This window comes from Embiotoca jacksoni, unplaced genomic scaffold (assembly GCF_022577435.1).
Source record: "Embiotoca jacksoni isolate LCO1_2020_lvr unplaced genomic scaffold, fEmbJac1.0.p SCAF_12, whole genome shotgun sequence".
Taxonomy (NCBI): domain Eukaryota; kingdom Metazoa; phylum Chordata; class Actinopteri; family Embiotocidae; genus Embiotoca; species Embiotoca jacksoni.
The window spans coordinates 3,841,560-3,861,266 of record NW_027185252.1 but is presented as its reverse complement, the minus strand read 5'-3'; the positions used below and the strand labels follow the sequence as shown (position 1 = coordinate 3,861,266).

The 19,707-nt window shown below is 41.3% G+C and overlaps 2 protein-coding genes and 1 long non-coding RNA gene across 6 annotated transcripts; 2 read left to right on the top strand and 1 right to left on the bottom strand.

The window, feature by feature from the left end:
• Positions 1-2,684: 2,684 nt before the first annotated feature.
• Positions 2,685-8,118, bottom strand: LOC138195157 (uncharacterized). 2 transcript variants are annotated; one of them, XM_069144283.1, is made up of 8 exons: positions 7,963-8,118; positions 6,455-6,715; positions 5,962-6,165; positions 5,314-5,508; positions 4,833-5,002; positions 4,534-4,683; positions 3,164-3,336; positions 2,685-3,079 (listed from the first exon to the last, which is right to left on the bottom strand). In XM_069144283.1, exons 2-8 carry the CDS (start codon positions 6,671-6,673, stop codon positions 2,685-2,687), a joined length of 1,506 nt encoding a protein of 501 aa, XP_069000384.1. In that variant the 5' UTR covers positions 6,674-6,715; positions 7,963-8,118. The 2 variants fall into 2 exon arrangements, with proteins under 2 accessions (XP_069000384.1, XP_069000385.1); XM_069144284.1 differs by having other exon boundaries at positions 4,833-4,999.
• On the top strand, positions 4,885-12,361 carry LOC138195158 (uncharacterized). The gene is made up of 4 exons (XR_011177991.1): positions 4,885-4,963; positions 5,307-5,472; positions 5,971-6,223; positions 8,041-12,361. It is a non-coding gene; the product is annotated as an uncharacterized lncRNA (long non-coding RNA).
• Positions 12,362-13,534: 1,173 nt separating this feature from the next.
• Positions 13,535-19,616, top strand: thumpd2 (THUMP domain containing 2). 3 transcript variants are annotated; one of them, XM_069144282.1, is made up of 10 exons: positions 13,535-13,725; positions 14,273-14,411; positions 14,644-15,114; positions 15,241-15,368; positions 15,783-15,860; positions 16,009-16,061; positions 16,434-16,593; positions 16,943-17,057; positions 17,958-18,078; positions 18,285-19,616. In XM_069144282.1, exons 1-10 carry the CDS (start codon positions 13,615-13,617, stop codon positions 18,646-18,648), a joined length of 1,740 nt encoding a protein of 579 aa, XP_069000383.1. In that variant the 5' UTR covers positions 13,535-13,614; the 3' UTR covers positions 18,649-19,616. The 3 variants fall into 3 exon arrangements, with proteins under 3 accessions (XP_069000383.1, XP_069000382.1, XP_069000381.1); XM_069144281.1 differs by having other exon boundaries at positions 13,535-13,731; XM_069144280.1 differs by having other exon boundaries at positions 13,535-13,752.
• Positions 19,617-19,707: the final 91 nt, after the last annotated feature.

Genomic DNA, 19,707 nt, shown 5'->3' with positions numbered 1-19,707 from the left:
ACAGGTCAATCAGCCTGTAGTTATTCCGGCCACCAACTACATCCCTGAAGAGAACAAGAAACAAGACAGGAAAAAGAACAACAGCTTGTGCAGCTGCTTCCCAGAGACACAGAGGACTTTATAACCCTTTTTTTTTTTTTTTTTTTTAAATCACTTTTGATTAGAAAGCCACATAAAACAAATATTTTTCAAATTTTCTTTTTTAAACAGGATAGGAAAGTTCAGATAGCGACTGCACAGTAATAACTATTCAAGTTATTATGTATTGTGACGGATGTTCTGACTCTGGAATTTTTTGGATTAAAAAGTAATAACTTGACTCCACATGATGTGTAGTTATGACATCACAGGTTCAGGAACAGCTTGCATCTCTTTGATGATTATAATAATGATTGTTTTGAAAGTACTCCATGTTTCACAGTTCTTTTTCTGTATCTATGATAGTCAGTGTTTTTTTCAGTTGAAACGTGTTCTCCTTAGTGATGTCTTTATGAAAACCTGGCTCTGACAAAAAAAAACATTTTATCCTGCCAATAAAATCAATCCAAGTTGAGATCAATTGTGAAAGAGGTACAGTATGCTTGAAGATCAAAGAGGATGGATTTCAAAAGAATGGACAACCAGCTACAGAAAGCTGTTTCTAAAGATCAGAGATGAAAAGTAGAGATTGATTTTTTTTTTTCTAAAATTACAATTAAAACAAACAGAAATAGTAAATAACCGAACAAACAGAAAAAAAGTAAATAACAAGAGAAAAATTCAACGTTAACAGAAGAGAATGTTCACTGTAAAATGATTTCGATTAATATGTATTGCGGCGTGGTGCTTACGAAGCCAATCAGATTTGCATTGTGTTGAATAATAAAGTCACACTAATCCAGCCAGTGTGAAAAAAGGGGAAACGAAAGAGGAAGGGAGAAAATAAAAGAGCGAGAGTAATAACACCAATCAGAGAGCATTAGCAGAGCAGAGACCAGCAACTGGAGCTGTGAAGTGTGACTCATCGACAGCTCGCAAGACCTGACGCACACGCGCGCACACACACACGCGTACACGTACACACACACGCGCACACACACACACACACACACACACACACACACACACACGCGCATAAAGAAAAGCCATCAACCACTTGTGCTGCTCTCCCTCTTTCTGTCTGTCATCACCATTGTCTCTTATTCTCCAAGTAACTCACACACCTTCCTTTTTTTTTTTTTTTTTTTTTTTTTTTGCTCACGCACAAATATGTTTGCTCACATTGTTCAATGCTGAAAGGGACACAGTATTTTGCACATGCCAGGATTTTTCACATCTTTTCTCCAACATGCATGCATGCTCGCACACCCACTCAAACACCCACAGAAATCTCCCTTCCCCCCCCCCCCCTCAGGCTTGACATTCACACGGTGCGGCAGCGACGCCACATAAGAGCTCCTTCCTGTACCGCTCGCCCACCTGCTGCATCGCGCTCCATAATACCGAGACAGAAAGCATCTTTTTGACCTTTCTACGTGAGAAACACTTCGGGGGAAAAAGCGCCATCTCTCCTGTGAACGTCACTCAAAATGTGCCCTCTTAGAAGAAAGCGCTTCCTTTCACGTACATGGACAGAATGGTCCTGTGCAGGTGGAGGACAGGTTGTTGTGCTCGTGACCTTCGAAAAGGAGTTTGGCAGAGAAAAATCAAAAGCATGTGCAGTTTTCTACCAACTAAAGTTACACTGAAATTTTAAATCTTTTAAAAAGACATGGAAGTATGTTACTGACCAGAAAAAAAACACAATTTTAACTGATGTGAATAAATATGTTTACTTTATTACAAGGTGGAGTTTATATTTACACGCTGCTGCAGGGAAACATCCGTTTCGCTGCACCAATCAGTAACCACAGAATCGAGCTTTGACATATTTCATATTTCACATCATCAAATGTGATGTCTGCCATGTCCAAATTTGGACTTATGAAGTCGGAGGAACTTTCTCTGAGGAAAAACAAATTGATGTTCCTCTCTGCTGCAGCCAGAGTTGGTTGGTGCCAGGATTTTGGTCTTTCTGTGTTTTAGTTAATCAGTTTGTTTCCTGTATCACTCCCTCCAACCACCAGAGGGCCTCGCTGTCTCTCTTCGTGTCCACTCACCTAATGGCCACGCCCACCTCACCAGTTCCTGTCCACCTGCAGCCAACCTGTTGTCTCTCAAAGCTTCAACCTTATTGGTTTCTTTGTTTGTATTTTGTCAGCTTTGGACTCTTCTCCTTCAGTATTGTGGCTGGCATTCATGAATCCAACAGTTCTTTGTAAGTAAAGTTCTATCTTTCGGTGTTGTGTGTTTGGGGCGTTTCCATTGTTAAAACCATGACACTGATAACTTTCTGAATCAATATTTTAAAAGGTGGACGTGCCGGCAAAATTTGCGCCACATGCTGCTGGTACACTTCCACTAATAAAAATGGCATGTATGAAATATCCTTTTTTGAATCTGCTTTGAATCTGATTTATCAACATCATTAGCCTGCAAGTGCAAAAGGACAATCAATACACACTTCTAGTGATCTATTGGTTTAATTCTCAAAAGCTGCTGCTTTGATGCCACGTTTACAATTTACAATCTAAGATCAAATTTGGTGAGCTTTTAATTATTATTAGACATCCCTCATTGTTGCACCGTGATGACCGTGACTGAGGCTATTCATCCGACTGCGTCTCCACTATACTCATCTTCAGACTGTCATCCATTGGATTGCTTTGCTCCATCTCCTCCCGTCTTCCCCTCCTCTCCCTCTCGTCCACTCTTTGTTCTTCGTTAATTCCCTCCGCCTGGTCTTTAAGATCCACTCCGTCACTTTGTTCCATCCCGTTTCTCAGCCCGGTCTTCTTCGTACACTCGGTTCTTACCGTTCTCAGAGTCTCGCTAGCTTTGTTAAAGTAGTTCTCCAGCTCAGCCACAGGTCCCTTATCAGAGAACAGGCGGTCCAGGTAGGCCTGAGCGTACTGATCCGAGGTGATCAGGTCCGGGTCGACGGAGGAGAACACAGCTGTAGAGGTGGTATCAGGCCCGGAGACTCTCCTTCTTCTTCTCTCTGTTAAATTCAGCGCAGTTCAGTTAAATGCAAAATGACAGAGAAAAGCAAAAACAACTTTATTGGTCACTTCAAAAAGTCCACCTGTCTCTGTCTCCATGCTGGACCGAAGGATGGTCACTCTGCTTCCCGTCTCTCTGTCTGTCACGATGAGTCCTGTCATGGCGCCCTCCTCTGGCAGCTCTCCGGAGGGGTCGCATGTTGCCAGAAGACCCCCTCGACATTTCACGACACAAACTGTATTTGACTTGTAACGCCTAAAGGGAGGAGATCAGGGTGTGACGGTTCGGTAGGAAGAAGAAAGGGTAGAAAAAAAAGTTGTTATTCTAACTTTTTTTTTATTTATTTATTTTTTACAAAAGCGGACTCATTCATTTATGGATGAGTCTTCTTATGACACACTTTAGCACTCAACTTCTTACATAAGCTGAGCTTTATTAATGGATCTTCATTCTTTTAAACAAAACTCTGCATTCATCGCTGCAGTATTTCAGGTGTGTTGCTTCCTCAGTGGTTGAGAAGCTGCCGGCTCTCAAATTCATTGATGAAAAAAAATTGCCGTACGATTTAGCTTTCATCTTTTTACCATTTTACCCACATGAAACTCTAAATGCAGGCTGAACATTTTTAGGGGCTTCACTTTTCTGACAGTCTGATGAGCTTTTTGTGTTTCTGCTGTCATATTTAGAAGCAGCTGGAGAGCTTGTCTCATAACAGACTGACAGGCCCTGTGTGGCTGCAGTTTCCACCGTCATTATGCTTTTTTTTTATCAGGCTTCTACTTCCACTGAAGTGCTGTGTTTATGCTGTCTAACATGGTCTCAAAACAATCTATGTTTGGACATGGACTCTATCTTGTATTTCACATGCCTGAATACAGCAGGTTGTCCAGCGGCTCCACCATCGAAAACGTTCAACAAACGGCAGACAGCCTTACGGTGTGAGTGGTGCAAACATCTCATAGTGATGAACTGACATTTCATTCTCAAAGGAGAAAAAAAGAGAAAAACTCTCCACACATTCATTAACAGGCATCATTTCAAACTTTGGTCCCATTAGTAACCCAAACGAGAATGCACATCCTACAAACACATTAGGGCACCGCATGGACATGTTGACTACGAAAACTTGATGCGTTTCCTTGTTTCCTTCTCATTTCCTTGTTTTGTTTCTTTGTTTCCTTTTCTTGTTTCCTTATTTTGTTTCCTTCTTTCCTTGTTTTCTTATTTTGTTCCCTTGTATTCTTGTTTAATTTCCTTGTTTCCTATCTTTGTCTCCTTGTTTCCTTCCCCCGTTTCCTTTCCTTGTCTCTTTGTTTCATTTCTTTGTTTCCTTCCCTTGTCTCCTTGTTTCCTTTCCTCATTTCCTTGTTTGCTTTCTTTGTCTCCTGGTTTCCTTCCCTTGTTTCCTGTCAAAGCTGAAAAAAAAACCCTTTGCTGTACTAATGGTTTTACCTGTAAGCAGGTATGATCTGTGCGAGGTCTTCCTTGTACTGCTCCAGGGCTGCTCTTGCAGCGAGGGGCTCAACTTTGCCCTCCAGACCAGCCAGGTGAAACAACATCTGGGTGTGAAATGCGGCTCCGCTGGCCCAGTGTCTCAGGGACCTGAGGAGCACACAGTGTAAGAACTACTGCATTCAACTGTATCGTACTGTATTTTACTCCCTTTATCTTATGCCATGTTCAATTTTGTGTAACAATTTCTCCATGCAATACTCTGCCGTATGACATCATCCTTGACTGTATTCTCCCACCTGGAGTCAACGTCTCCGCCCAGCAGACAGGTCTTCAGCTGGGTGAGGGTGAAGCTGAGCTGGGCCTCAAGTCTGGTAGCATCCTGGATCAGTCTGCTCTTATCATTCAGGCTGATCCGACAGCGCTTCAGGTACTCCTCCATCACCTCCTGCAGTTCCCACACTCTCTGCTGGAGGTACAAATTCAAGTGTTTACGGTGGTGCAGAAATTTTGATTTATAAGTATCTTAATATTTCTGTGGCTCCTCAGGTACTCCTCCTGGACATTTATCTTAAGTGCTACTAAGCTCAACATTATGTTCCAAAATATCTTTCAGATCTGAAATATCTTTATTTGACTGTTTCATGTTCATTACAATTGTGTCGGTAAATACAGAAATGTTTAGTTTTTCTTTTATATATATATATATATATTTATTATTTCAGCAAACACACTTCTGGTTTAACCATATTTTCTTCCCAACTTCCCGTCAGGCCTCACCTGGCACGACGACGAGCCCGCTGACTTTCCTTTCACACCTGATGATCGTTTCGAAGACGTGTAGGCCATATCCATCACCATAGTAACCACCAATCCCACCAGGCCCGCCAGACGCGGCTCGTCTGAGAAGGTCGACAGTCGGCCAATCAGATCCCTCAGGTAGGTGGGCGCCTTGTTCCCAATGTCGCCCTGCAGCTGTGGGAGGAGATATGATCAGAACATTTTAATGCTGAAATGGTAACAGGATACCGGCTCACGGTTTCCTGTAATCTGTCTGAAATAAAAAAATGTCAGGGGAGCAGGTTGCTCTCTCTTCTTTTAAACCGTCAATAGCCTTTTGTCATCATCATATTGGTCCTTGCTGGCCTGTGTATTGATTTGTAACCTCTTCACAATCCCTAGCAGGACTCCATTTTAATACAGAGTGATGCTTCGTTTTGAACCATCGCTCTTTCTTTACTGTTTCAAGGCAACATCATCTTCCTCCTCCTTCCTGTTCATCTCCATCTGCATGTCCTGACTCGATAGATTTAACAGTGATCAATGTGGCCTAAATGTTTTGCAGTCTCTCCTCGTCTCCTTTTGTGTTTTGCTCCTCAGCATCACTCATTTGTGCCGTCACACACGCTGGTGTAAACCTTTATGAACCTGTTGCAGTTGTTCCTGGAGGCGGGCCTGGGAGACGCAGCTGTCGCCTTGATTGGCTAGGAGGAGAGGGTGGACGACGGCGAGGTCCGGTACGGCTCCGCCCTCCAACATGGCGTCGTAGAGCACAGAACCGACGGCGTCCTTCGTTTGGGAAAGCTGTTCTTCTGATGACAACAGCTGGCCCATGATGGCATTTATACAGCTCTGGAAAACAATGAGAGCAATTCAAAATGATCAGTTTCTCTGGTTTTACCATGTATTGGTATGTGTTTGAGTAAAATGAAAATGTTTGTTTTATTCTATAAACTACTGACAACATTTCACCCAAATTTCAAATTACAACTGGTCAGAATAACAGAAAAGATGCAGTGTTTTCAGATCTCGAATAATGCAAAGAATACAAGTTTATATTCATTTTTAAACAACACAGTACTAATGTTTTAACTTAGGAAGAGTTCAGAAATCAATATTTGGTGGAATAACCTTGATTTACAATCACAGCTTTCATGCGTCTTGGCGTCTCTCCACCTCGTTCACATTGCTGTCGGGTGACTTTATGCCACTCCTGGCGCAAAAATTCAAGCAGCTCGGTTTTGTTTGATGGCTTGTGACCATCCATCTTCCTCTTGATCACATTCCAGAGGTTTTCAATGGGATTCAGGTCTGGAGATTGGGCTGGCCATGACAGGGTCCTGATCCGGTGGTCCTTCATCCACACCTTCACTGACCCAGCTGTGTCGCATGGAGCATCGTCCTGATGGAAAAAAAAAAAAAAAACCACTCCTCAGAGTTGGGGAACATCGTCAGAGCAGAAGGAAGCAAGTTTTCTTCCAGGACAACTTTGTACTTGGCTTGATTCATGCGTCCTTCACAAAAGACAAATCCGCCCGATTCCAGCCTTCTGAAGCCCCCCAGATCTTCACCGATCCTCCACCAAATTTCACTCAAGGTGCGAGACACTGTGGCTTGTAGGCCTCTCCAGGTCTCCGTCTAACCATTAGACCACCAGGTGTTGGGCAAAGCTGAAAATTGGACTCATCACAGAAGATGACCTTCCTCTAGTCCCCTATGGTCCAATCCTTATGGTCTTTTGCAAACCTCAGCCTGGCTCTTCTTTGCTTTTCGTTGATGAAGGGCTTTTTTTTTCGAGCTTTGCACGACTTCAGCCGCCCCTTGGAGCCGGTTTCTAACCGTCCTCGACCGTTTGCCGTTCTTTTTGAAGGCCACTTGATGTCCTACGGTTGTTGCGTGACATTCGAATGAGTTGGCGGTCATCCCGGTGGGTGGAGAGTCGTTTTCGTCCTCTGCCGGTCTGTAGCTTCGTTGTCCCTAATGTCTGCTGCTTGACCTCGTTCTTATGAACCGGCATCTTTGAAAGTTTAAGGACGGAAGCAACCCGACGCTCACCGTGTCCCTCTGCCAGTAAAACCAGGATTGAACCCTTCTTTTCCTCACTCAAAACGTTTCTGTTTAACTCCTTCGGCATGGTCAATAGTCCATTTTCTTTTTATTCCAATTACTTTTGAGGTATTACTAGCACCGATTCTGCCATCCAGCTGGTCCTATTACAAGAGGATAGTGATGACCGCACCACTGCTTTTTATACTTTTCTTCATTAAATAAGATTTGGTTCAGGTGATCACCTAATCAGTACCGCATTAAGGAGAATCAGGTGTGCCGGTATTGGAATTCAACAGACACTGGAACAGCTGCCATACACGTAGATGCTGATCTAAGAAAAAGATTGGAGAGGTCCTTTAATTTTGTCGAGATCTGTATGTATAAAGCAACAAACCAGCAAAAAAATTCCTAATTTATGACAGAATCTGAGAAAAAAACAAAAAAATTAAACATGATTCATCTTTTTACATATATATATATATATATATATATAGTATCTACTTCAGGCCTTTAACACAAGTTGTGAATGTGCACAACTCAAGACACAAGAAAAATATCGATTTAACTCATCATCAACAGGACGTAGCATTTGTCAAATACCTCAAAATAGCTTCACTAACATTTCCCACTAATATTCCAGCAATATTTCAGCGTCATCTGATCTCTCTGTCTCTGCAGTGACTTGTGTTTTGGACAGCCAGCCTCCTTCTTCTCTTCCACTTTCCCTTCTTCTTCCGACCGCTGCGGCAACGACGCTCCCCAAGACAACACACAGCAGCTCCAATGCAGCTCAGCGGTAAACCTACACCTCCCCCTGGCGGTAGTGAGCGGGAAGTGCAACTACTCGGGACCGAGGACCCTGTTAGCCCGAGTGATCCCGGTCTGAGAAGGTTTTGTTGTTGGTGGACGGACGGAGGATTACAGCCTCTGGGAGAAGTTATTTCGCAGTCGTTCTTATGGTGTTATCTTAAAGTGAATACACTGCAGTGAAATTGAAGCGCTCCTCTCTGTGCTGGGGGACTCCAACCAGAAAGAGGTCCTTGGGAATGAAAGTAATTGCTACAAACTCTTTGAGGCTGTGTTAAACATTGAAAAAAAATAGGCCAAGGGCTTAGAGCTTTTTTATTTAGCTAAATGGAACAGTGGCCTTGGTGGTGGTGTGATGTTGACTTTTTTTTTACTTGATAAAATATGGGACAAGGGGATTTGGGATTTTATGTAGTGTGAGCGATGTTCTTTGTTAACTGGGACAAGGGCTTGTGCACTGTCACATCACAGTTTTGTGTATCTCAGTTGAATGAAATGTCCCTGCACAGTACTGTGGACTGTGTATCAGTTTTAATGGGGACATCTTAATCATTCAGGTAATTTCACAGTTTGTGCGTTCAGCTGTGTGTTGTCGTTTTGCACAAGCAGCTGTTTTGTGTGCTGACTTTCGGTGAAGAGGCAGCCACGGCTGTCAGACACTGTCTTAATGATTTAGTGTCACAAAACAGCAGATGGTGGAAGGACAGGAAGGTGAAATAAACAAAACAAGCCAAAAGGAAAGCAAAGCGAGAGACAGTGAGGTTTGTCCAATATGGGGTGTAAATTCAAATTAGCACTATTCATACCTCTGGTGAATCAAGTAGTTATTATGTGTCAAGTCAAGTCAGTTTTCATTTTATTTATATTCAAATACCATAAAAGTCGATCGAAGTGCTACACAACATCAAACACAATTAAAACAATCAGATTGACTTGAAACATTAAATCTATTAAAGACGAAATAAGCAATAAAACTAAATGAAGGAAAATTTAAAACAGAATTAAATCAAAACAACACACAAAGAAAACATGACAACTATAAATGATACTTAAGAAAAAGAATAGAGTTCAAATTCAAATGAAATTGGCCTGATCTGGAAATGACGGTGAAAATATATACATAGAGATTTTAATACTGGTCGTGAAGCCGACGACCTGATTTCTTCCAATATTTCGGAGCTGCTACTGAGAAAGCCCAGTCGGCCCTGAGAGCAAGTCTACGTTTAGAAACAACCGAAAGCTGCTGGTCCAATGAACTGAGAAAACCACGAGGGGTTTAGGAGAGTAACGGGTCGGAGAGAAAAGCTGGGGCTGCTCCATTTCAGCTGTAAGGAGCCTTGCTGCAGCACTCTGAACCAATCACAACTGGGATATCAGTGTCTGGTCCATTTCAAGTAAAGCAGCACTCCAATCTCAAAGTAATAACTTGAGTTACCTTCTCACGGTCCTTAAAAGAAGTAGAGAGCTTGACCTCGTAGCTAAAAATCGTATCTGAAAGTAGCTGGCTTTAACATCAGATTATAGTTTTAATTCATCTTTAATATAATGTGAATGTTAATGTCAACTGGAAAAATGATTTTGCTGTTGTTGTGCTCACTTTGTTTGCAGCTCCAAGGTGTCACATTACATCTGACAATGATATGTTAATGTTCAAAAGATTGAAAACAGTGAACCATTAAATTACACAAAAAAACACGAAACAAATCATACGCAGACCAACACACACATGCACACACACATTTTTCATCAGTACCCTCTACTCCTCCCTCGTTCTATAAGTCTTCCTCTCCCTCCAGTCTGCTTCCAATCTTCCTCCTCATCTTCCTCATTTCTCCAGCTATTGTTGATTTTGATAGCTTCTGTCAGTGTGCTGCAGTGTTTACCTGTTCAGCTCCGTCCACCTCTCTCTCTCTCTCTCTCTCTCTCTCTCTCTCTGCAGATGCTCGGCCCTGTTGACACACTTCACTCTCCTATGAGAGCAGTAAATATTTAAATGTGCTTAGATCACACACACACACACACACACACACACACACACACACACATCAGCACTTAGAAACAGGCATGATTGCACACATATATACAGTACATGGTGGAGTGGTGACAATTGAGTTCTCCCTCCTCCTCCTCTCTCTGTTTTTTTTTTTTTTTTTTACTGTCTCTTTTTAAAGGTCTCATTTCCATCTGAGAGTGAAGTGAAGATGAAAGAAAGTGGAGACGACAGCAGGAAAGAAACGATGAGAAAAGGAAGAGAGGGGAAAGAGGAAGAGTAGAAAAGAAGAGGAATATAGGATAAAATAAAGGTGATGTATCGAGGGGAGAGGAGGCTGATAGATGGACTCGACCATACATGCACACAAAAAGTCTGTCCTTTTAAATGACAGCCCTCCTGAAAGCTCACTGAATACTAATCATCACATGCTGAATGTGTAATTGGATGAGATAATACCATTTCAATCTCAGACATAATTATCAATTAGACAACGGATAATTCAAGGAGTGGACCTATGACATTTACATCTCTCAGTGACATTATAGACGACAGTATGTGTGTGTGTGTGTGTGTGTGTGTGTGTGTGTGTGTGTGTGTGTGTCTTCATCAGAAATCCACTGACAAATTTCCCTGTTTGTGTTTTCCATATAAGATCTGCTGTGATGCATTCAAGAGTTGGTGGGAAACTGTACTGAACACTGTTGCAGCATTTGAGCTGTGTGACATTATGTGTGATGTATTTATGATCGTGTGACCGAGCTTCATTTCATTCAAATTTGCTCGACATTAAAGGACCATTATGTAGGATTTAGGAGGATATGTTGGCAGAAATCAAATATAATATTCACAATCATGTTTTCATCCGCATAAAATGTGAAATAAAATTGTGTTTTCGTGACCTTGAGAATGAGCCCTTAAGGCCCACATAGGGAGCCTGTCCTCTTCTATTCAGCCCTCCAAGTAGCAGCACCACCATGTTTCTACAGTGGGCCATAGAGGACAATCCAAAACATTGGCTTTAGAGACGGCCGTCGACGCGCTTTGAAAGTTTCGTCTTGCTCCTACAAAAATGTGCTCCTCTAACCGCCAAAAGATTTAATCAATTTATTTTGTCCTTTCAAAGCTTTAGCCATATTTCCCGGTTTTCACCTGTGGATGGAGTAGCCCAGTTGCCATGGTGTTTTGTTTATTTTACATGACCTAACTAACACTAACTTTGAACAGATAACGGGTAAAAATCTGGCTTTAAGTCTTAAGGCTTTAAGTTTTTTTTGTCAATTTAAGGTAATGATTGTGTTTTGAGAGTCTGCTTCTGTTTATCAGAATTAATTTAAGTCTTTTGTCCTGTTGTTTGCAATTTTAGCAACACTGTTTTCTTTCTTGACCCTCTCAAAGTAGAGCTCCTTGACTTCAAGGTTGCACGCAGTTCAACATGATGAAGTTGTAAGGCAAAGCTGCTGTTTGCTTTGTCTCATCTATGCCCAATATTTATCTGTGTATCCTTTTCCTTTTATTTTCTTTCCCTTTTTCATCATTTATGCTCCTCTGCTCTCTTCTCCTCCATCCTCTATTTTATTTTTATGTGTTCTTCATCTTCCCTTCTTTCTGCCTTCATCCACCTCCCTCCCTTGCATCCTCCCTGCAATCATTTATGGAGTGTGGAGGAGAATAAAAACAAGTTTAATGTGCAGCAATACATCATGCCATGACGGCTGTGCCAGGCGTCCATTTTGTGATGCCTTTGTGTTCACTTAGCAGCAGTGGGGCTAATTATTGTAAATGACAGCTGTTGAAAAGAGTATTAATGTTGCCTTTCTACATGGATACGTCCAGCGGTATAGACGGATTAAAGCAGTCCTGGGGCTAAACTTTAAAGAAAAAAAGAGTGACACAGAAAAAGGGAAGCCTGAATTGTGTCTTGTTAGGTAAAAGCCCCATAAATCCAACTTTAACTTTAATTAAAGCTGTCACTGACTAAAGGTACTCCAATTATCATCAATCTTGTATCCCAATAAAGTTTATACAGTATCTGAAGCACTTTGATGTAACAGGGTGTCTGACTGTGAGATGCTGGGTGATAATTATGTGACCCACAAGGGAAAGATTGTTATAAAAGCTTTTATAGAAGAAAAACTCCATTAAGGTTTTTGTTGTTGTTGTTGTTGTTATATGAATGAATAAAGTTCATAAATGGTTGAATTTACATGACAAATCATTTTTCACTGTCAAAGAGGAGATTTTAATGCCACAGTCTGACTGTCGCTGAAATATGAGATTAGAATATGAAATTGGACCTAATGAAGACCAAATGGGTGTTCTTGAAGGTTTTCATTTCTAGTACTTTGCTTAGGTTGGAAATTCAATATTTTGTCCACAAATTATAAATCTGCTGGGTTCTTTTGGATGTTCAGACAAACAAAAAAGGAGGGACTTATTATTTCAGAGGGAATCAAACGAACCCTCTGAAGCAATATTAGATCAATCTAAAGAAATGCATGCTCGCTGTTCTATAAACATATTTACTCATCATATTTCTCACCATTGTTATGAGCATGCACAGGTCACCCCAAACTGTCAACATTGGAGTAGTTTACAGTACAATTCATCAGGGATTAAATGTGTTTGGGGTCAATAAAATGTCAGCAACAAACAAGGGAGATTTAAAAGAGTGAGTGAGTGTGTGTGTGTGTGTGTGTGTGTGTGTGTGTGTGTGTGTGTGTGTGTGTGTGTGTGTGTGTGTGTGTGTGTGTGTGTGAGACAGAGACAAAGGCAAGAGGAGGGAGAGCGATAAGAAAAGGATTTAGACTAAGTATGGAAACATATTCGGAAGGAGGATCTCTCTGACTTTGGTAGATAAGGGGAAGAGTGAGAATTGTCTGAAAGCACCTACTTCTGCTGCAGGATGTAATTTTGAGTTTTCCTCTCGGCTTTGGAGGAACACCTGCTCAGAGCTGCCTCCGGGCACCGTACTGCAGCAGAGGTGTGTCCAAGCCAATGTGTGTATATGTACGTGCAGTTTTTCAGGTGAAAGTGTGTGCGAATGTTGTAGCCTACTGTGCGCATCGAGGAATCTGGACCTTAAATTCTCTCCCTTCATTGTTAATTACAAAATAAAGGCTTGTTGTTGTAGCCTCGGTGCTGCTGCATCAACACTAACACACCATTCTTACAAAGAAAATCGATATGAACAAGTCTGAGCGCAGTTGACACGTTATTACAGTCCCACTGTGAAAAATGTTTCGGTTAATATGCAGATTGTTCCTGCATGAAGTGACTCTTTTCACTGTGTGAGAGAGACCCCTGCTGGCCGAGACGTCAACGTCAGATGACGTAGTTCCGTTTCCGTTGTAAACAAAAACAAAAAATCCAACATGGCGGCTTTCGAAGGCAATTCGTAGATTTGACAAACTCCTACGAACAGAAATGACTGTTTGTTGACATTTTACAACATAATGGCTGAGCCAAGAAGTGAGGGGAGTGTAGTTCGTTACTTCTGCACCGCTGGTAACGGGATGGAGCCTTTTTTAATTGACGAGGTGAAGAGGAAGCTGGCAGCCGAGGACGTGAGTGTAAGCCGCGTTCAAAACTACGTAAGAAATATGTCGGTTTTAGAGATTGAGAGAAACTGAGGTATGAAAGACATTGACCTCTGCTGCACAATAGTACATAGGTATACATTTACAGCAAAGCTTAACTGCCTAAAAATGTCGATTAGTGCCCGAAAACTGAAGGTACAGCCAAAGTGTTGATGGCCAAAAGATATTCAGTTTACTATCATGGAGGGTGAAAACAACTTGAAAGTATTCCCATTTAAAATGCTGAAATTGGAGATTTAAAAAAAAAAAAAAAAAGTATTCAAAACAATCAGCAGATGGCAAAAAAACTTTCTATTGATCAATTAATCGATTAATCAACTAATTGTTGATCGCGTTAGAAACCCATCAAGTTCTGTCCATTATGTTTCCACCTGATTTACTTATTTCTCTCAAATATGGATATTCGCGTCTCCCTCAACAATCCAGCACTGGTCAACTCAAGGGCAGCGTTTGTTTCATTAAACTCGTGGTCAAGACAGTTGTCAAATATGAGACTGTACACTTTTATGTGCAGGTGTGTCAGATGCCTGGTAAAGTGTTGTTCAGCTCCTCTGCAACGATTAACAGAGTCCGTGAGCTGAAGGCTGCAGAGAGACTCTTTCTTCTGTTGAAACAGGACTCACCGTTCAGGCTGTCAGCCCACACCAACCCAGGTACCAGCCTAACACTAAAACACAGTTCAAATGTTTAATATAAAAAACAGGAGGAATACTTTGTCAAATATTTCACTGTATGCCTGTCTTTCACTTGTTGTGTGCCTTACAAGTTATTATATTATTTTACTGAAAGAAAACTTCCAAAGGGCAAGAAAACCACCGTGACATTAAGTGTTTAATTATCCCTTTTGCATAGATTTATACGCTTCGATGTTTGTAATGTTCACAGCAAAGGCAGCATCTGAGCTGCAGACCAAACTTCTGGGTGCCAGGGATCAGTGGACCAGTGCTGTAATGACATGGAGCCGCCTGCAGGAGGAGCTAAAGAGCAGCAGAACGCCAAGCACCGCCCTGGCATTGAAAATGAAGAGGGAGGAGGGAGGAGGGAGTGAAGAACAGAGGAGGGAGGGCGAGAAGAGCCCTGTAGAGTCGAGAAAAAGTACAGACGAGCAGAGGGAGGAGGAGAGTGGGAACGGGAGGCCGAGAAGTGTCAAACAAAATGGAACACAGACCCTGGAGAAGGAGAAGAAGAGGAAGAGGGACAGTGAGGAAGAGCAGGAGGAGAGAAAGGGTGCAGATCGGGACTCCTGTTTCATGAAGGATGCAGCAACACCGGGACTGAAACACAATGTGGAAAGTAGCAGCAGCAGCAGGATGGATGACATCACAGAAGATTTTGCTGTAGAAAGTGCGGAAAATGGTAATAAAATTGATCATTCTTTCAATACAACTTAAATAATATACATTTTTAGGGTTTACATCTTTTAATCAAATGTTTCTATTGCTTTTTATTTTCCCTCTGTCTTGTCACATTTGCCTGATAAAGTGAAGACCACCGGAGATGGAGATAAGACGCTACCGAAAGCCTGCAGGAACCATCCAGAGCGCTCTCTAGTCTCTTTTAGGATTAGTTGCAAATGTACTGGATCTCTGTCCCGATGCTTCGGCACACAGGTAGTGACAGTTGGACTGTGTATGTCAAAACTGAGTAAAGTCTGTGTATTATCTCTGGCTGTTGTATTTATGTAATGAAGAAAATGTAATTTAATCTTTGTGTCAGGATAGAAAAATCTTGTTAAAGCGCCACAGTCTGGCTCTCTTTCGATATTATCCATCTCATACGATATAACAGTTTAGCAATTTATTTTACACAACACAGTGCATGCAGTCAAGTAGCTGATCTCTATGTCTCCTTGTCAAATAGACATATTTTTCTATTCCCCCTGCATTGTTGAGTACAGAACACCCCCAGACACCTTGAAACAGACATCCACATTCAGCAGAAATGTCATTTACATAAGTAGGTATACTGTATAAAACTGTATGCTCAGAGGATTATTACATGTTTGCGTATTGTGTGTAAAATAGGAGGTGAGCAGAGTGCTTGGAGCAGGTCTGAGCAGACTGCTGGGCTGGAAGGCGGACCTGAAGAATCCACAGCTGGAGGTAAACCGCTTCCTGTTTGTATTGATTACAGCTTAATGGACTTTCAAGGTAAATTCTCCTCTTTGGACGGTGTTGTTGGCAGAGACTCTGTGCTTCACTCCTTGTCATTTCAAATGTGATGATATCAGTTATTTGTTCTTTCCTGCAGGTCAATGTATATTTGAGTGATGACCACTGCCTACTGGGATTTCCACTGACAAGGTTAATGGCAAAAAACACTTTCTCTACATTTAACACTTATTATTAATGACTGTCGACTCTCTTCTTCAAGGGTCCATCAAATGAGCAGACTTGTAACATATCCAGCTTGCAATACAACATGCAATGCCAATATTCTCAATGCTTTTGAATTGCTTTTGTATTTCTCACTGCTTTGTGTCGTTATGAAATCAAGAGTCAATCACCAACAACAGGTTTTTCTTTTTGTGCCTTAAATAGTCCCAATAATTATGTGAAATCCAAATCTCAGAAACATACTGGATTTATAAATGGTGGAGGGTTATATGAGTCATATATTTCATATTGCAGCTTTAATTAATGTGATAGGTTACGGGTCCTTTCTCTTTCCTTCAGGTTACCTCTGGCTAACCGGAGCTACATTAAAACCACGGGACTGAGGTCGACAGTCGCCTGGGCCATGGCCTCACTGGCTCAGATACAGCCCGGCTTTTGTGTGGTCGACCCAATGTGTGGGGTGGGAATCATCCTAATGGAAGCTGCACAGGAAAACAAGGTCAGGACAGAAATGAATTCAACACTCATGTTTATCTGTGTAGAAATGTTTGTAAAGTCTTTTTAGGTTTTAAAAAGGTTTGGAACTATTGTTGTTTGTTTTCCATGTATTTTATGTTAATGTTGTTTACATATCCATTAATGCACTGTAATTGTGACATTCCCTCGTTACAATTAGCACACATTTGATCTGATTTTCATTCATTTACCTCCCTGCTTTTTGGTCTTCCTGAATATATCAAATGTTTTGTTTTTAAAAGTGCACAGATCATTTAGCTGAATACATAATGTGTACTTTTGTGCAATTGTAACAGCACTTTTATTATCTGATCTGCCACTGGGCTCTTCAGGCTGCCTGTTTCCTGGGTATAGACAATGATGATGGACAGCTGCAGAGGGCCAATGAGAACATAGCGTTTGCAGAGCCGGGAAACAGAATAGACCTGCTGAAAGCTTCATCTATGGGTAGGAAACCTGCACAAAATTAACTTTTTATGTTGTCATTAAACGTTTAACCTAGTTGGCATTAAGCTAAAGTTCTCATCTAGAGAAACTTACTGCAGATGCGTCTTTACAACCAATTGTAAATCCTTTGGATTGTACTGCAGTTAGAGAGCAAAGTTGTGTACAACATATAAAATGGTCAAAGATCAAAATTGCAGTAATTTGACAATAGATAACGAGGATACTCCTGAGTGCCTGAATTAAAGATCAGTTTAAATACATGTAAAACAGTACGGTCCACAGTATGACTCAGCAAAAAGCCAGATATCACTCTTGAGTTATTTTATCTTGTACACATTTCTGTGATCTTAACATGCATCACATATTCAGGAGTTTTATCAAACCTGCCATATGGTTCATTGCATAGTTATTTATATAAAATGGCCACATTTTTACGTTTTACATTACATACAGTAGTTCGAGAACACATTGCCTTTTTGTCGAAGGGGAAATGTGTCATCCTTTTGGAAAACTGACAGAAATGTTGGTCAAATTTGAATTCTGCCTTTTAAAGCATTTTAACAACTTAACTTTGTCATAAAGTAATAAGTCATTAATGTCTTAGAGACATTTAATGACAAATCTCAGGTGATACGTATTCTTACTTGCTCCATACCGTATACACTACGGCTTTCAGAAAGTGACTTTCACTGTGAAATCCAAAGCTGCTTGTTTTGGATGGGAGTCACTGAGTGGGAGGTGAGTGTGCAGCCCGCTGACATGTTTTAAATTACCCCTCGGCTTCTTTGTCCTCCTCTGTGTGTGTGTGTTGTGTGTGTGTGTGTGTGTGTGTGTGTGTGTGTGTGTGTGTGTGTGTGTGTGTGTGTGTGTGTGTGTGTGTGTGTGTGTGTGTGTGTGTAGCGCTGCCTCTACCTAGCGCCAGTGCAGACGCTGTGATCTGTGACCTTCCATTTGGCAGGAAGTTCGGCAGCAGAATAAACATGGCTGCCAACTTGCCACTCATCCTTACTGAGATGGAGAGGTTTGTTCCTCCGTGTGTCTGTTTCACTTGTTTCTTTTGGAATTGTTCAGTGAATCGGAAAAATATGTGTGCCGTGTGCCGGGCAGAATTCTTCGCCTGTGAGTGATGCTGCACTTAAGTCAACATAAGCTCTATACATTTAAATAATAATTTTGTTCTGTTTATTTTTTCGGCGTAAAACCAACTCTTTAAACTCATCTGTTCAGGGTTCTCTGTATTGGTGGATCCCTGGTTCTCCTCCTGAGTCCTCAGTTGTCCTGTATCCTGAAAAAACTACTGACACAAAAGGACCCTGGACCACCGTCTAACCCGGAAACAAAGGCTCAGACTGGGACAGAAAACTGCCCATCTCCTTGTGTATCTCCCACAGAGGAGCAGACTTTCCAAAAACACTCGCGGGTCAAATCCTCATCTACCCAGGAAACAGAGCCTCAGACTGAACCTCAACGCAGCCCGCCACACACTTTGTCTTCCCTGAAGCACCAAGCGACTCTCAGAGTCAGCTTGGGAGCAATAGATGGACTCATCCATAAATATGTCAAGACAGACGCTTCATCAGTGTTGATATAAGTTACATTTCAGAAAAGTTAATTTTTGTTGTTGTTTTTTTGTTATTCATCGTGTCAAATGTGTGGTTACGTTGTTTATTATGATTACTCTGTAACATGTTTATGTTTACTTACCGTTTTCTGAACATCAAATGACATAAAGAAACTTATTTTTTGAATGAGCTTAAAAGTGTGGATTGAAATGTTGTCATTCAGTCTTTTGTTCTTACAGCAGTATTCCTGTTTAGTTTGTCTCTTATACCCCATCTGTGGCACTACAGCCCGAGCTCACAGATTCCGTGAAGATGTTGATCTTGGAAAAAAAAACAACCCCATGTGTATATATGGTTAGATTTTCAAAAATAACAGAAGTCTTAGTGATTTTGTAAAACAGCTTGACACAGCTTGTGTTTTTTTTTTTTTTTTTTTTAGCAAATGCTACTCATACTGAGATAAACTGTGCCTTTTTTTGGAGACCTGCTTCAGCCTCTCATCACTGTATAGTGATGAACATGTTCATGCTGATGAAGGAACATATCACCCAGTGCAACTGAGGTCTGTGGCACAGAGCGGTACGCAATATCAGGCTTTTGCGACGTACACAATATTTAAGAGACGGGATCAGTTCATTGTTGAAATTGACCTTTTGTGACACTAATAAAAATGATGGAATATCGCTAAATGAAAAGTGGAAAGTTTAGGAGGTGGCACTTTTGTTCTGCCTGCAACACAGACCCCATCCACCCCATAGCAATGCTGCCATCTGCCACTGTTTAGCCCTACTTAGCCCACTTTCACACTGAGGGGCCAGACAAGGCTGCACACAGCTCGGTGTTTTTTGTTGTTCATTTCCTTTCCCCTATAGCTGTAAACTTCCTGCTAATGCTGCCCCGTGCAGATTAGAAAACACGGCTTCACTTACACTGTATGGACTCAAACATAGACCGGATTTAATAGAGAAATCAATAAAGGTTTTTGTCTTATAATAAAATGCAAGCATAAGTGTTTTCTACGGTATTTTTTTTTTTTTAAACTTCTACTTGCACAAACAAACTCAAAAGTACACCATTTATATCGTCCT

Excerpts from the sequence above, each read along its gene's own strand:
- thumpd2 (XM_069144280.1), top strand. The coding sequence starts at position 13,615 with ATGGCTGAGCCAAGAAGTGAGGGGAGTGTAGTTCGTTACTTCTGCACC. Across the intron at positions 16,594-16,942 it reads AAGCTGCACAGGAAAACAAG|GCTGCCTGTTTCCTGGGTAT; the intron begins GTCAGGACAGAA and ends TGGGCTCTTCAG. Across the intron at positions 17,058-17,957 it reads GCTGAAAGCTTCATCTATGG|CGCTGCCTCTACCTAGCGCC; the intron begins GTAGGAAACCTG and ends GTGTGTGTGTAG.
- LOC138195157 (XM_069144283.1), bottom strand. The coding sequence starts at position 6,673 with ATGAAGGACCACCGGATCAGGACCCTGTCATGGCCAGCCCAATCTCCA. Across the intron at positions 3,337-4,533 it reads CAGATCATACCTGCTTACAG|GCGTTACAAGTCAAATACAG; the intron begins GTAAAACCATTA and ends TCCTCCCTTTAG. Across the intron at positions 3,080-3,163 it reads CAGCATGGAGACAGAGACAG|AGAGAAGAAGAAGGAGAGTC; the intron begins GTGGACTTTTTG and ends TGAATTTAACAG.